Raw genomic sequence first — 16857 nt, 5'->3', positions numbered from 1 at the left:
ACACACACACACACACACACACGCAGGTGTGTGTGTATATATAGGAAAATGAAACCATTTGTTCTTTGCAGCTTTTATTTGTTTCTCAAATACAGGAGAGTTAATGTACAGAAGGACAAAGAATTTCATCAAGAACTGTACAGTATTTACACATCTTTGTTTTCCTTTTTTTATGGAAAATTAGATTGTTTTCAAAATAAGTCATAGTATGCACAAACATCAAAATGATAAAAATGAAATGCCTATCTCATGTTTAAATATTCCTCGTTTATACTCCTCCTTCCCACGTGGGAGATGGACAGTTTACTTCTTTTTCTTTGCACCTGCATGAATGATGATTGAACTGAAGCACAACAATGTAAAGAGTCAAATAGAGTCTCCTTATTTTCCCCGTCCTTTTTTTTTTTTTTTTTTTCCTTTTGCTGTTATTTTACACCCACTGTATTTGATACATGTCTGTCTCAACGTCTGGTCTTTTTTGGATAGAGGGGAAGACGACTTGGATATGTGGGTTATGATTGTATACTGAACCTGTGGAAAACAACTCTTAATAAAAAAAAAAAAACCCAAAAAACAAAAAAAGCATTTAAGGGCAGCAAACCAGCACTTGTGAGAGCTTAAGTTAAAAACCTCCTCATATAAATAATAAAAATGTGTTTATATATTATCACACAGCTGACTGGTGCTGCCCTTCACATAGCACAGAATGAGAGATAGCGATAGAGAGAGAGCGTTTATTAACACATTTCAGGTTTCTGTCTGCCGACGAGTGAGTCTGCTTGCGGCGCACGCAGTTTTTAAAAAGCATCCTCGCCCTCCTCTAATCTTTTCAAAAGCCAACAGCTGATGTTAGTCTTTTCAAAAAATAATTTATGTAAAAACTAAGCGGTAATAGTTTCTCTTTGAGCTATTGTCTTTATGACACACAGTTAACAGGATGTCAGTGGCTCCCACGTTGACTTGGCGATCCTCCTCTTTGTCCTTCCACCTTGCCTCTCTCCCTTTTTTTTTTTTCCCGTAAAACAATCAGTTTCCTCCTGACCCTTTGGTGCCCCGTGACCACGAGTGGGGGTCCCCTTCTCACAAAGTAAGACATTTCTTTAATCATTGATCAACAACAAGAAAACAAAAACAAACAAATTTTTAAAAAAAAACAAAACAAAAAAAAACAGGCCAGTGTCCGAGGTCACGTCAACAGACCCTCTCGTGTTCATCAAGGGCCTTAGAGATTTGAAGAGGGGAGGGGGAGGGGGCTGTACAGTAGGATCCATCTCTTTCCTTTTTTGTTTTCAAATACTCTTACTTTAATTCACTGTCTGTGTCTTTATGTGGCTGAATCAGGCTTTGGTGCTGAGTGTGAGCAGCTCGATGAAGGAGCTGAAGAGGCTGTCCAGCCAGTTCTGGTTGGCCATGCACTGCTGCACCACTTCCTCTTGGCCCGGGTCCTCAGCTGCCTGCTCAATGGTGTTGGTCTGGGAGAATGGGATGGAAGGAGAGACAATTGTAACCAAACCAAACACATGGAAGTAGAAGCTTCAAAATGAGCAGAAACAATATGGTTTCTTACCTCTTTCTTGCACTGTAAGAAGGTGTGGTATTTATAATGATGCAGGGAGTGGTAGAGACTGTAGATCCGATAAGACTCGGCTGACAATTTAAGGTCCTATTAAAAAGAACTCGGATTATTGCTGGAGTCAATTTTAGTGAGATTATTTATGGAAAAAAAAAAGTAAAGTAAAACTAAGTGTTGCTGTTCTGGGTTTGGAAACTTGCAACAGGTGTTTGTGTCCACCTACCACCCTTCACAGTAATGATTAATTCTGTCAGTGTAGTGATTTCAGTGACTACCGTGGTTCAAGCCTTTTTTGTGATTGACAAAATTTACAGTCACACAAAATTTCACAGAACTGTGCACAGATGTACTGCTGTACGCTGGGATTTCTAACTATTCATAGCGCTTAGCAAACACAAAATAATGCACACCTGTGGTTTAGGCAGGGTCTTCTTGACTCTGTTGAGGGTCTTGCGGTTGTAAGCATCACCGCTTAGCCGGACCCTCACCACTCCTGAATCCAGGGGGTCTACAATTATCTGGGGGTAAGCATGCAGGACCTCCTGTAGAGAGAGGGGCAATGAGGAACAGCCACAAAACAGTCACACACAAAACACCAGTGTCCTCGAGTTCAAGGATCATTTCATTTACCTGCAGGCATCCTGTTACAGGGTCTACCAAGGTTATCAGTTGGCTAAACCATTGTATTCAACTAATACAAAAATAAATACTATACTTTTGAAATAAAAATTAAACTAAAATATTAGTTAAGAAAATAGTGTCAGTTATCTGTTAGTCTAGTGGTTTTCAAACGTCCTCCATACAATAATAATTAAAAATCTGGATATGAATTGGTTAAAAATATTTAAAAAAAATTTATGCAGATTTAACAGCTTTTTAAGCTCAAACAAGTAAACAACTTCATGTCAAGTCAAGCATGAGATCCATCCACCAGTTTTAACCACCTTGTCACCCTTAAGGCATCCGTCATTAAATTTGCATCCTCTCATTTCCATAAACAAAAACAGGTTTTTTCCTCATTCCAATCTTCTTATTATGACAAACTAATGTTTTGGTGTGTTGTGGCAACCTTCTGCAATCTGAGTCTTGGGTGAACAAAAGTAGCACAGGAAGCAGAAATGGCATTATTGTAAGCTAGAGGTGACTAACATGATATAAGATCCATCCAGAAGAAAATGAAATACCTTTTAAGACACTTTGACTTTGTGTAAAGTGTAAATAGGTTTCTTCCAACACAAACATCAGCATATTTTACAGGCGGTAAAACAGAGCAGTGTAAAATACTTTTATTACCTTCTATTATGTGAGCCAGAGGGACAGAAAAATAAGCAGCACATTCACAGATTACCTGGTGTTGAGAGCTCATGCTGACTCTCCTCAACAACCTCCTCTTCTGTTCGCTAAGGATGCTGTCAATCTTCCTCATCGGAGGGAGGTAGAGCTCATCTGATGGCCAATCAATGTAAAAGACGTTTCATTAGTCATCATTCATGTAGCTGCCAATCATTTTAATGCCAGCAGCAAACTGAAAGCAGCTCTCCCTGGCTGCAGTTCTTCATGCACTCCCAGGGCTTCCCCCCCTAACCTGTCACAACTGGTTTATCTGGACTGCTCATAAACTCATAACGTGTGGGCTGTTTGTCCAGCCGGAGGCTTCGACCTAAAACCTGGCAGCTGATACTTGACAGAAACGGTGATGTTTACTCAACCTGCCCAAACTTTCTGCTTATGAAAATACCTCCATCCAGTTGTTTCAATGCAGATATTTAAGCTAGAGAAAAGTGAGCTACCAGACAGGCTAACCCAGTTAGAGCAGAGATTTTCTCACTTAATAATTGCATCTGATAATTATTTCTTTATTTTCCAGTTAACATAAAACTGGTAATTATGTTGAGAAGGATGTGTGCGCGGTTCTCACCGTCTGTGTCCTCCAGAGCTTGGATCATGTCAGGGTCCAGGGCCGTGCTCACCAGCATCTCCACGTAACTCCTGAACATCTCCCTCATGGCACGGTTGTTCACTCCACCTTTCACTGGCACTGTGAGTGAGAACCAGTTTTAAACGGAGTCTCCTACCATCACACTAATTAAAATATGAAAAACCCCAAAACAAACACATCTACAGTGAAAGAATTGAAGGGTCTCACTTTCATTTTCGCTAGCTGCCTCGTCCGATGAGTCTGAGTCAGATGATGAAGGTACTTCCTTCAGCCACTTCTTCCTCTTCTTGGGCGGCGGCTCTGCCTTCACCTTGGCTGGCTTGGACTTGGGTGGTCGCTCGGCCTTTTCCTTCTCCTTCCTCTCCACCACTTTCCTGTCTTCCTTCGTCCTACCTCGCTCCGCTGCACGTTTCTCCGCTTTCTCCTGCTGCGACTGCACCCGCTTCTCCTTTTCCCTCTCTTTCTCTGTGTCCCGGTTTTTCTCCTTCTCCTCAGCTTTAGTCACAGCAGCTGAGAGCTCTTTCCTCTCTCGTGGTTCTTTTGTCGTCGTCGTGGTTGTTGTGGTCGCCGTTCTTGTTTTCTCTTTCTGTTCACGCTGGACTGGTGGAGCCACTCTCTCCTCTTTCTCCACTACTCTTGATGGCACCTGAGTGGCAGGAGGGGACGCCATTCTGGGGAGGGACTGACGTCTGTAGGATGAGGAAATCAATTTTATTTAGTACAACACAGTATAACATTGAGGGGTTTTTACTCATCCTGTCCTCAATTGTTAAAAAGTCCAGAAAAACGGTGATGATTCGATCATCAACAACCAGTTTCTGTAGATGCATTTCCCTAATATCTGAAATGATTGGATGGTAGTCGCATCATTGATCTACTCTAGTTTGTTTCAAATTCTTTATGGGCATTGGTTTCAGCATGAAGAACATTCTTACCTGAGAGCAGGTGTGGCTCTGCGCCACGGTCTCCTGGAGCACACTCTGACATAGTCCTTTTTGTTGACATTCTCCAGAAACTTGACATATATTCGCTGATAGCGCCTCTTAGCATCTCCAAAGTATCCAAGATACTGAGCCAGAAAAGGAAGAACAATTTTTAGTTCCATTAAATTTGAAGATGATATAACAATACAGACAGGCGTAAAGCCTGTATATCATACACTGCATTATTTTATGATATTATGGCTAGAACACTAAAGAGCATATAAACAGACTTGTTTGAAGGTACATTAGCGAGGGCGTGGGGTGAACTCACATTGCTTGTGGCACAGAACTGTCTCTGCCCATCTTTGATCTCTGGGCTGAACTTCTGCAGCAGGGCTTTCTGCACCCTCCAGATGGGTGGAGGCTCACGGCCAGTCTGCAGGGCCAGCTGTATCCAAACACACAATCAGTTATTTTACTGTATTTAAAACTCTACTGATGCCTTCGTAGCCACATAAAGATTAATATATAGGTTAAAAAAAAAATTAAAATTTTTAAAAAAATTCACAGATTCATATAAATACCTTGAGTGTTCGAATGTCCTCCACACGCACCACAAACTCATCCCTTTCTCTAAAGATGCCCTCCCCTCCACTCTCACTCTCATCCTCCTCGCTCTCTCCAACAATGGCAGCATCTTCTTGCTTTTGAGCAAGATGCAGCGAGGTGATCTTAGGAGCTGGGGGCTCTTCTGGAGAGGCGGGGGACTCGGGAGATGGCATGGGAGACTCCTTCTGAGCTACAGAAGGAGGAGGGGAGACTGGAGCTGGAGTAGGGGCTGAAGCAGGAGGAGGGGGAGGAGGAGGGGTGGCAGGCTGTGGGATAGTAGCCAGTGTGGGAGGTGCAGGTGGGGGGGAAGGAGGTGTGGGAGCGACAGGGCTCGGAGGCTGGGAGTCCTCCTGCTCTTGTTGTTCTTCTGCTGGAGGCAGGGGTGAGGGGAGCGAGAGAGGAGGGAGGGGAGAGTGAGAAGGAGACGAGGATGAAGCAGGAGATGGAGGAACAGAGGGAGGTTCAGGAGTTGTGGGTTCTGGAGGAATCTCAGGGAGAGGAGCTGGAAGGAAGGAGGGACAAGAAATTCAATACCATTAATTCTTTTAACAAACACATTAAAGGAATTTCTAAACTAAATTTCTAAAAGGCAACTCCCACTCTTACCATCAAGCTTTGGTGCACCCAGGGTCTCCAGCTGTGGTTCCTCCGTCATATCACTCTCTTCATCGCCACCGGTGCTTCTCTCCTCTTCATTCTCTTCCTCCTCCTCCTCTTCTTCCTCCTTATTCTCATTCATGTCTACATCTTCTGGCTGAAGGACATCTGGTTCGTTGGATTGGGGCTGGGTGTGGGGGGTGTGCATGGCAGGCTGTGGGCTAAGCGTCGGGGGCTGCATTGCGGGTGTAAGAGGGCCTTGACTTGGTTGATTTTGAGACTGGGGAGGCGGTAGCGGGGGCTGGATGTTTGATGTCAGCTGAGGAGTGTCATACAAAGCAGAAATTGCTGAGGAGATGCTCTTCTGGAGGTCCTGGTTCTTTCCCACTGAGTCCTCCTCATCGGAGGAGAAAGAGGGCAAAGTCTCCAGATTCCTCTTTAGCTCATCTTCTAAACGCTTGGGGCTGGGGCAGTTGCCCAAAGCCAGACCTCCATTACCTTCACCATCCCCGAATGGGGGCGGTGGTGGTGGTGGAGGTGGTGCAGGAGACAGTGAGCGTAGTCCTCCTGATTTACAGGGTGAAGTTTCACCATTGTCAGGTTCCATTCCCGGTGAGATGTCCAAGCCTGGATGTCTCTTTCCCGTTTTCAGGAAATCCAGAAATGAAGCAACAAAACCAGCCTTGGACTCAGAGTCCTTCTCATCCCCCTAAAAGAAAGACAAAACAAGAACCTCTAATTCAGATCAAATACAAAAACTATCGAGCCACAAAGTCAAATTATTTTCATTTAAATTCAGCCTGAGCAATTTTCAACATTTTCTTCTTCACACAGCGAAAATGAAATCCTGTAGCTGTTACCCTTTCCTCCAGCCCCTCGTCATCCACTCCTTCACCCATCATCTGGCTTTTCTGTTTGATCTTGTCCTGACTTCTGGTGCTTTCAGTGCTGCAGGGAGGTCCGGGACTTAAACCAAGTGAGGGAGCAGAGCCAACTGAGCCGTCTGACAAAGCAGGGTCCGTGCCAGACAGAGAATCTGTCCTCAGCAAAGCATCAGAGGAGGACAGAGTACCAATGGGTAACTTGATCTGAAAATAAAAAGAGAATAAACCTCATATTAATTGTATTTTTGCATGAATGTAAAGGCGTAGTTGGCAAAAATCTAGAAACCTAAGATAAATTAATTTTAAATTTAAGAAATAATCAGTTATAATAACTAGGAAAAAAATGGAGGACAGTGACTAATAATGAAACAGAGACAGAGAGGGAAAAAACCAAAAAAACAAAACACAAACAGCAACCTTCAGCTGGCTCACGACTCCAATAAGAAGCATCCACACACAGGTAACACTCCCTGCTATCACATCAGTAAATCTGCGTTATTTAAAGTCAGGGCTTATATGTGAACCCCTTCTTTTATATGGGATTTTACAGTGACCACCATCAGACCACAATAAAAAAACAAAACAAACAAAAAAACCCAAAAAACTAGTGTTTGCTTTGTACTTTTATCAGCGTCAAACCTGCCTTTTCCTGGCAGAATCCCACTGACCTTGAGAGGTGGAATTGGCTCATGCTGCTGCTGTTGCTGCTGCTGTGGCTGGTGATGGAGCTGCTGTGGCGGCTGCTGCTGCTGATGGAGGTGATGGTGGTGCATCTGATCCGGCTCCTTCCCGCTCATTTCTATATACATATCCTCCCTTCTTCCTCCTCTGCCTCGGCTTCCACGGCCCCTACCTCTCCCTCGCCCCTCTACGCTGAATCCCCCTCCTACTGTCATTCCACCCATCTCCCCCATCATCCCTCTTGGAGTGTACGGCTCAGGCATAGGACGGATGCGGGGTCTCCCTCTTGGCCTTGGAGGACCCTCTCTTTTGGGCCTAGTGGGCTTTCGGCCTCTCTTCTTGGGTCCTTCTGGAGGCAGGAGTGTGTGTGAACCCATAGTCGAGTAGCCAGAGGAGTGGTAGAAATCAATGTCACCCATTAAAGGGCTGAGAGAGCCACTTCCTCCTCCTCCTTTTCTGCAGCTGGACACCAAATCCGGCAACAAGTCCGGGAGTCTCCGGCTATTCAGCCGGATGTCAGCTGGCTGATCGGCTTTATCCTCATCGTCTTCAAACTCGTACTCTTGAGCATAACTTTTCTTAGGCAGTGTGTTGGGGTCCCTGCGCTCCTTTAACAGGTGGAAAGAGCTAGACTTAAGGAGCTTCTTGGGACGAGATGAGCAAAAAATGGGAGACTGGAGACCTCCAGAACCAGGTCCCGCGTTAGTTCCTCCAGGCCCTGAGGACATTTTAGCTCCAGAATTGTTGGGACCAGCTGTATTGGAGGTCATACCCATCGCTGGGGCCTGTGACTGTATCAAACCTAGCTGCTCAGTGTTGACAGTTGAAGGCAGCTCATGTGTTTTAAGGGAGTCTAGATCCAGGGTCATGGTGTTGTTGGAAGGTTCATCCAAGCCATGACAGTAAGGTTCATAACCCTGGTCTCCACCATGATGACCCATTATGTCATAACTTGGGCCACTGCTTCCCCCTGCTCCACCTGCACTCTGTCCCGCTTTCAGTGCATCCATTCCTTCTTGCCCGGTGTGGCTTTCATTCATCTCTTCCTGCCCTGGTCCTGCACCACCAGCACAGCTAGACTTGTAGTCCTCTGCACAAAACATGTCCTCCATTCCTGGAAAAAAGGAGCGGTCTTCATCCTGAAGCAGGGAGTCTGGGAAGCAGATAGACGTTAAGGGTACAAAGCGGTTACTTTGCTGATTCTGGTCTGCTTTCTCCACGGGGCTGACCGTGTCAAACTGGTGCTGTTCTGAGCGCTGCTGGTCCAGCTGGCTCTGCTGAGGGGTGAGCTGGGCTGAGAGCGGCTGCTGTGGGTCAGGCTGAGGCTGCGAGAGGGCCGAAGCAGAAGGTGGGGGTATATGATGAGGGTGAGGAGGCTGCTGAGGGTGGGGCTGTGTATGTGGGTGGTGAGAGTGGGTTTGTTGGTGTTGCGAGGACGGATGCTGCTGCTGCTGCGCGTGGTGCTGGGAAAGGTGATGCATGTGAGACGGGGTCGCTAAGCCAATGTCAGGCTCCGTAAGGAAGGAGTGGAGTTCAGAGGCTGAATGCTGCTGCGAGTGGTGGGTTTGGGGAGGCTGATGGTGGGGCGCATGCTGCCTCTGCTGCTCTTGCTGCTGTTGTCGGTGGCGCTCGCCACTCGCTCCGCTCCTTCCTGCGCTGCCCGGTCCGCCACGTCTGTCTTCTGCAACTGCGACGTCTGTGCTGGAGGTTTGGGAGAGGGAGCGCTCCAGCATGTCCAGGGAAGAGACCACAGAGCTTTGTTTGACCTGGCTCTGCTCGTGCTGATGTGGCGGGGGCCCGTGGTTGTAGTGAGCCGCTGCTACCTCCAAAGCTTGGGACTGCAGCTGAAGCTGGAGCTGGGTGGCTTGGGACTGAGACTGAGGCTGGTGTTTACTCGAGCCAAGTCTCCCACCAGTATTATCCATTACAGCTTGTTGTTGGCTAATAGAGTGCTGCTGCTGCTGGGGGAGAGAGTCCATTTTATGGTGCTGCTGATGCTGTGAATGAGAGTCAATTTTGTGGTGCTGCTGATGTTGGTGGGAGTCCATCTTCTGGTGCTGTTGGTGCTGAGGATGGGAGTCCATTTTGTGATGCTGTTGGTGTTGCCGATGAGAGTCCATCTTGTGGTGCTGTGGATGGGGCTCCATCTTGTTGCGGGTGGTGTGAGACAACACCGACTGGAGCAGATGTGGTGGCTGACGAGACTGATCGGTGGGAGAGTCCATCAGGGACGCAGCAGCTTGAGACTGGGAATGCTGCTGTTGGATCTCAGGTGTTTTCCGTGGATAAGGGATTTCTGCACGCTCCTGTGGCTTCTTCTGGAGCTCCATTTGGGTGTGTGGTGGTATCTGCGAGTGTGAGGACACATGTTGAGTGTGTGAGGAGTGCTGGGGAGCGAGGGAGTGCTGAGTGTATGGGTCGCCCCGGCCATAGTGGACTACGGAGCCTAAGTTATCATGGTGATGGAGGTGGGAGTGTACTTGTTCAGCGCTGCCTCTCCCACCGCTGCTCCTGCTGCTTCCCACGGAGCGCTCGTTCCTTTGCTGCTGCTGCTGTTGATGGTGGTGTTGTTGATGTTGCTGCTGTTGTTTCTTCAGTGACATCTCCAGCTGGCTATCCAGCCCTGAGATGGACCCTCCAGAACCTGCATTTCCTACTCCAGCAGTGGTTGTGGCACTGTGGGTACGTATGACACTCTGAGGGTGGTACCTCTCCTCAGGAGTCTTACTCATGTCATAGCTCATCCCTTTGCCTGAATCAGTGGTTGGGGGCACTGACTGGGGCTGAGGCTGTGTTTGTTGAGATGTCTGCTGGGGCTGTTGTTGAGGATGGTGATGAGCAGCCTGAGGAGCAGGGCTCGCTTGGGCTTGCAACAGATGTTGGATCAAGAACTCATCATCGTCATCTACTTCCTCTTGAGATCTCTGAGAACCCACGCCTAGCATAGAAGTGTCCGCCTTCGTCTTGGAGGAGGTGGAGTGATACGACTGAGGTTGGGAGCTGGGACCTCTGGTGTCAGGGAAGCCTTGTGGGGAGGCTAAGAAAGTCGGGGAGAGAACTGAGGAAATGTATTTATTTGAGCCTGGTCCTCCTGGAGATTGAGTAGGGCAGTTGGGTACTGGTGAGTGCAACCCTGGACGGATGATGCCAGAGTTGCCTGATGGAGAGGGGCTGGAGTCTGGGATATGGTAAGACGCACCTCCACTACCTCCTCCACCTCTCTCATTGGTGAGACCATTTCCTGCTCCTCCCCCTGACCCAGAGTTTCCACTTCCTGTGCCACTGCTGCTTCCTCCCCCAGATGCTCCACTGCCTGACGAACCACTTGACCTTAGAAGGGCAGGTGAGTGGCCTGGGGCTCCATAGCCTAGCGATGGGCTTCCAGCTCCACCCAGAGAGGATGGAAGTGATCCATAAGCAGAGTCAGTTCCATATAGATCAGTGGAATAAGACTGGCTTCGTCCTCCCAGACTTCCATAGCCTTTCCCTCCAGTACCTGAGCTCAAGTCTTGAGCTTGTGGTGAACTAAAGCCTCCGTAGGACTGAGCCAGGTGAGATGTGGGGGGTTGATTAGGGGAATATGACTGTGTTTGTTGCTGCGGTGGGGTCTGACCAGTTAGAGCAGATGTGGGGGTCTTCACTGGGGGGACAGGAGAGCCATAGCCTGAGAGGCAGGATTTTGGAAGAGATTGGGGAGCTGATGTAGAGGTGGCAGGAGGCTGCTGCTGAGGGGCTGGAGGAGGCGGAGCTGGCTGAGGGGGTGGCTGTTGCCTGGAAGGGGCTGCACTGGAAGTGGAGGTGGGAATCGAGTTGGAAGGATGAGCCCCAGAGGTGGCAGAAGAGGAAGAGGAGGAAGAGGAGGTGGATGAAGCCGAAGGGGGAGTGTGAGGAGTTCTGGAAGATGATGCAGAACTGCCAGAAGAATAGCCACTGCTTGAGCTGCTTTTGGTACCTTTCCCAGCTGAGGAGGAAGAGGAGGAGGAGGAAGAGGAGGAATAGGGAGGCTGATTAATTGACCGATACTGCTCAGTGCGGGAGGTGGGCTTGTGGTCAGATGAGGGGCTCTGGTCTCCCAACGGACTGCAAGAAAGTCCGGCATGCCTGTGATGGGTGGCGATCTGCTGGTACCCAGGCCCTGAACAGCCGAGGTAGTGCTGAAGAGAGTGGGCAGCAGAGGACGAGAGCTGCGACTGAGCTGGCGTGGGGCGCTGGTAGTGTTTGATAACGCTGTCCTGCCGAGGCACGGCCCTCTCCTGAGCAGAGTTAGACTGGGACTGAGACTGAGGCTGGGGCTGGGCTGAGGGAAAGACTGACGGATTATACAGCTGGGAGGACTGATCCTGTAGCTGTGACGACAGCAAGTTGAACTGGTGTGACTGCAGGTGCCTGGCAGAGGACGCTTGGGCTGATGTGGCACCTGTGGGATCCTGACTGCCCCTGTAAGCAGCTGCAGCAGCACCCTGTGAGGACAGGAGTCTATCAAATCCCAGACTTGACTGAGATGGGGCTTTTATGTGTATTAGGGGGTCATGTGGGGAGAGCAGACCATTGGATGTTGGACTGAAAGTGGGTGTGTCCTGGAGGGAAAGGGAGGCACCAGGGAATGAACGGCTGGAGAAGGAAGCCGGATGCTGATAGGCTGATAGAGCTGAGGAGGAGGGAAAAGAGCCAGAGCCAGGAAGGGCTCCCGAGATGAATAGTTCAGGAGGAGCAGGCGTGTGCATCGCTGTTAAGAAGAGGAAGACATTGCAAAATTACTCAGTAACCTTCAAGCTATCATTTCAAAATCTGACATAAATTAATTAGTAAAACAAAAAAGAGGATTTAAAATTAATCAAGTCAAAGGGAAAACTATAGACAAGTACAATAAATATTTGATAAAACACACATAGTCACACACTCAGAATAATAATGATGGGCAAACATTGGGCGTTTTTTTAAATGTCATATTGACTGCGGGGCCTGTTTGAATGTCAGCACATCAGGGAAGATCTAACATAGCCCCACCTGTTTGCCAGGATGGCGTGCGGAACTGGGATAGTAGGGAGGAGGCAGAGGGCGGAGGCTGGGGACCCCGGGACTCCAGGGCTGAGATCAGATTCATGACAGAGGCATCGGGAGCAGAGGGGCTGGCGTGGTGGAGGCCAGTATCAAACAGCCCAGACAAACCTTTAGAAAAGAAAGACAGAACAATGAAACATTTATTCACTGATTAAGATCAAGATTGATCATTTTTATTAATTAATTAATAAAAATGATCCAACCAATCAATCAATTTAACAAAAAAAAAAAAAAAAAAAAGCCAGTTGCTCAGATGTACGTAAAGTAAGAAAATTAGGTTTAACTTCTCAAGAGGTTTATTTGGCAAACCTGATGTAAAGCAAAGAATATAAAAGGGAACTGTAGAAGTTCCAGCTGTATCTAAAAAAATACACAACTCATAAGCCATTGGAAAACAAAAAAACAAAAAACGTATGAGAATGAGCACAAGCTTCAACATCCAAGGGTTTGACTCATCCAAGCGATAATGTGCACATTTTTCAATGACAATAATCTGCCAGGGCCTGTATGGACAGACACAATAATTCATTGCCAGGGCCCCTTATGGTGGTGACATGGAAGGTATGACATTTATCTTACCCAAACTCCGTCCAGCTGCTCCCCAAGCTCCGCCTTGGCCAGAGCTCCCTGGGTGGTGATTGGTGGCATAGCCCTGCAGAGGGTGAGGGGTGGCGTAAGCTTGCCGGTGAAGGAGCTCAGACTCTGGGTGGGATGATCTGGAACTCCCATATACAAGACTGGGAAGACATGGGAGTAGAGAGGACGGGTGAGGAGGGGTTGTGAACTGTCAGTAATTTCACTCATATGAGAATTTATGAAAACATAATCTGTTCTCACAACGTGACCCATGAGGAAACACTTCCTGATCTGGGGTCTACCTTTTAAAAACACACATCTAATATGCAGGTCGCTCATTTAATGAATGATGTTACATCCAGCCCTACTCATTAGGGGCATACCCTTAATATCTTCACGCTTCTTGGACGTGATCTACAGGTGTAAAGCAAATCTCTGATAAGCATTGGATTACAGAATTGTCCATTACATCCAAATGTATTAAACCATATGCAAATGTTTAAAACCAGCTGTATACATGCTATGCAAAAATAAAAGAACAGCTAATTTGCAATTATTATAATGAAATCAGAAGACACACTCATTGCATAATTTGTAATTTCCCCAATCTAAATCAACTCCCTGCTTAAATCTTAAAAGCTTCCACTGGCAGTACTGTGCTTTACAAAAGAGAGATGAAATGCGTGGCTGCCTGGCTAACCAGATGACATGCTAACATTTTGTGCTGCTGTTAGCACCGCCTAGCAGAGCACAGCAGCTATGGTAGAAATGCAGATACTAGGCCCAAACTGCAAGGCCAGCCTTGCATTTACATAAAGCATGTGTAATCAACGCGTGGAAGTGCGCCGAGTGAAAAATACAGTTTCCTTACTGAGCACCAAAGACAACTGATTAATATGCTTGTAAGCACTGATTATGATGATGGAGCTAACAGCTGGATGGTGCAAGCCGACGCAAATGCATGCTAAGCTGCATGCAAACATCAGCAACTAGCTAGGTTTGTTTCATCAAATATTATTCCCCGAGGGACCGCGAAGGCTTTCGAGTGTGATCCGGCTGCTACATCTGGGTTTAAATATCACACATGTGCATCTATACATGAGGCAATGACGTTTGCATGCACAGGCCTCGATACACATCCCTGCAACAGAGCGCTAGCTCTCAGGGCTAATCAAAGCTAAAAAAAGACAGGCATTCTTACAGGGTCCAGCCGATTTTTACTACCACCAAATGCATTCACCCTTGGCCTAATTTTATTGAAATTTACTATTCAGGCAAACGACAAGCTGCATGTTTGACACAAGAGTGAATGTGGGGCAATTTATTATGCAAATGAACCCAAATCATCCAAAATTTAAAAAAAAAACAAAACAAAAAACCCCACAATTTGGATCATGCTTGGCGAAAAAGACAGCCAAAACCTCAATTATGATTGTTGCGTTAGCCTTGTGTGAATAATTTCCTTCCCCATTTTTTCGCCTCTTTAAGATGTGGTTATTTAAGAAATCTTTAATTAAATGCATCCTCTCGTTAATATGCATCAGTTCATCTTGTTGATGTCTGTTCGGGGGTGCTGCTGGAATGGCTTTGCTGCGTCTGCACTCTTTCCCAGATCCTATCAATCCAATGAATTTCTATCCATCTATCGGGGGTTTGTGTCCAGGCCTGCATACAGGGAACAATAATTCCTATGGATACTCCAGACATCCTCCTCCTCCTCCCCCCCACCACCATCACCACCACCACCACCACTACCTCCTCCACCCTGCCAGGTCTACCTAAAAAACCCACGTCTGTCAATCACATTCAGTTCATTTCCCCTACCTTTCCTTTCTCCACCCCGCCCACCCCCACGACACACACTCATCCATTCCTGTTTATAATATTATTACTATGCAACTGTTTGGATGACAATGCATTACACATAATAGCAAGGCATGGGTCTATACGTGAATGGCGACAATTTGTTTACATGGGTCACACCGTGCAAAGTAGCACTAATGCATGCACATTGTCTGAATCCAATGCATACCTTGCTTTTGCCGTTCTCTCGTAACTCCATCCTGCTCCTGCGCCCAAATCACCGAATCCTGTTCCCGGGTAATTTCTATCCATTTATGTGGTGTACAGTGTGTGCGATGAGGATGAAAGCAACGAGAACGTCGCAGGGCAGGTTACGGAAAAAAAAATCCAGTCTCTCACGTTCTCGTTTTCAGACTATTTTCCCCGGTTTCATAAGCAAGTCCTCAGGAGTGGAAAACAGCATATTGAAAGAGAAATGGAGGGGAGGAGGAGAAAGCTGGATGAAAAAAAGAGGGGGGTCTACGGGGTTATAATCCAACCACCTCCAAAAAAGCCAGTCTTTCTCCTATTCCTACGCCTTTCACATTTATCATTTCCACAAATGCAGATTTAGTCTGAAACCAGTCACGGTCATGATGAAGATGCCGCGGATTTGGCCGGCGATGGGCGAAATGCTGATAAACATTTGACTTGAATGCGTCCTTTTTCCACCGTCTCTCCTCCCCTTTTCTTTCGGCTAGTTTTGGCTAGGCTGCTAGCACGAGAAAAGATTGCAATCGACAAGCCACGTTGGTAGCAATCAGCCCCAGTAGACGAGCAAAGAAATCCACAATTTGAAAACCTCTTCCCCCTTTTTTTCCTCCCTTGCATGCAAAATCGTTCCCACCCCCCTTTCGGAGCAGAGCTGTTGAGCTAGCAGCAGATGCTAGCTGTCAGTAACGACGCATCAAAATAAAACGGGGCTGCTTTTATTTCCCCAAATGCTCGCTCCCCATATTTCTCTTTTGGTACATACAAGTAAAAGCGACGACGAGGTTGCTCACGAGAGAAAAAAATCCACCAGAGCACGAAAAACCTTAAAGCCCAAACGAGGAAGTGTAAAGAAAGCAGGCCGCGTTTTAATATTTTTTACTCATTTTCCTCCGGAGACGCCATTTTTGAAGGCGGCTGGCCGCTTGTCCGTCCTCCCTCTCCCCCTTTCTGTGTCTCCGCCGAGACTCACTCACTGTCTGCGGTGACCTCCATTCACGCTTTTCAGTTTGCCAACTAGCCCTGCTCAAATTCTAGATTTTTTTGTTACCTTTCTGAACCTTTACGTATCAATTTACACAAAATAGTCACCTGCTCGCCGCGAATGCTGCGATTTGCTTAGACGCGTTCGAGTGCAACAAAAAAATCCCTGTAATTATCAGATTTACGGGCCTCCATCAGTTACTTTACACATTCGCATTCGCATCCAAAATGTCCAGCTACTTTGAGGTACAGAGGCATTTCCTGCTTCCAAAGAGATGCTTCATGAAATAATTTAATTAAGCTGCAGTTTGTCTCTAATCATTTAAACTCTAAGTACCGTCTTCCTTCCATAATCTTTATCATGCCAAGATCTGTTTAGATCTTTCTTTTTTTCTTGCTAATCTTATTATTTGGAGAACCTGTCTGCCAGACCCCACAATGCACATATTCTTTTACACCAGCAGATGGCACACTGGATTCTACAGTCATTATAAAGTAGGAGGGTTCAGTGGCGCTGAGACACAGGTTCACGCTCTTGAGCACGGCTTCGTGAGATACTTTAATTGGCTTGATTATCATAATAACTTGCCATTGTCTCCAAACGCTGCCCACATCCACCGAGATGCAACCAAGATGAGGTATTAGCGAAGTTACACAAAAGGTGAACGGGCTTTTAAATGAATCACTGCCGAATGTAGATGTGGACCCCTTTGTGTGCCCATGATGCACACGCTCTGGAGGCCTATTTGTGCAGGTTATTATTCACATTATTGTGTGAATATGGATGTTTGTTGCCCTCTAGTGGCCAAGTTAAATATAACCACATACTGTAAATACCGCTTAAAAGCACAGGTGGCAAATATCACCAATGTTTTGTCATGCCCTCTTTTATCTGTAGCATGCAAAGAGGACACATCATGCTGGTACCTATTCTGTTATGTTGAAAGCTGTATCCTGTGACACTGTGAAATTAACTGT

The 16857-nt window shown here is 46.8% G+C and overlaps 1 protein-coding gene across 1 annotated transcript; it reads right to left on the bottom strand.

Moving 5' to 3' along the window:
- Positions 1-57: 57 nt before the first annotated feature.
- Positions 58-16149, bottom strand: prr12a (proline rich 12a). Its single transcript, XM_085466081.1, has 15 exons — positions 14876-16149; positions 12847-13004; positions 12214-12375; positions 7194-11932; positions 6502-6729; positions 5651-6350; positions 5020-5546; positions 4767-4883; positions 4448-4581; positions 3720-4201; positions 3492-3611; positions 2922-3019; positions 1984-2115; positions 1568-1663; positions 58-1472 (listed from the first exon to the last, which is right to left on the bottom strand). Exons 1-15 carry the CDS (start codon positions 14956-14958, stop codon positions 1338-1340), a joined length of 7911 nt encoding a protein of 2636 aa, XP_085322207.1. The 5' UTR covers positions 14959-16149; the 3' UTR covers positions 58-1337.
- Positions 16150-16857: the final 708 nt, after the last annotated feature.

The sequence above is a fragment of the Copadichromis virginalis genome, linkage group LG8 (assembly GCF_057382275.1).
Source record: "Copadichromis virginalis isolate Kocher_CV1m ecotype Utaka linkage group LG8, C_Virginalis_male_GT1.1, whole genome shotgun sequence".
NCBI lineage: Eukaryota > Metazoa > Chordata > Actinopteri > Cichliformes > Cichlidae > Copadichromis > Copadichromis virginalis.
The sequence above is the reverse complement of the archived record's forward strand: the minus strand, read 5'-3'. Positions and strand labels throughout refer to the sequence as shown.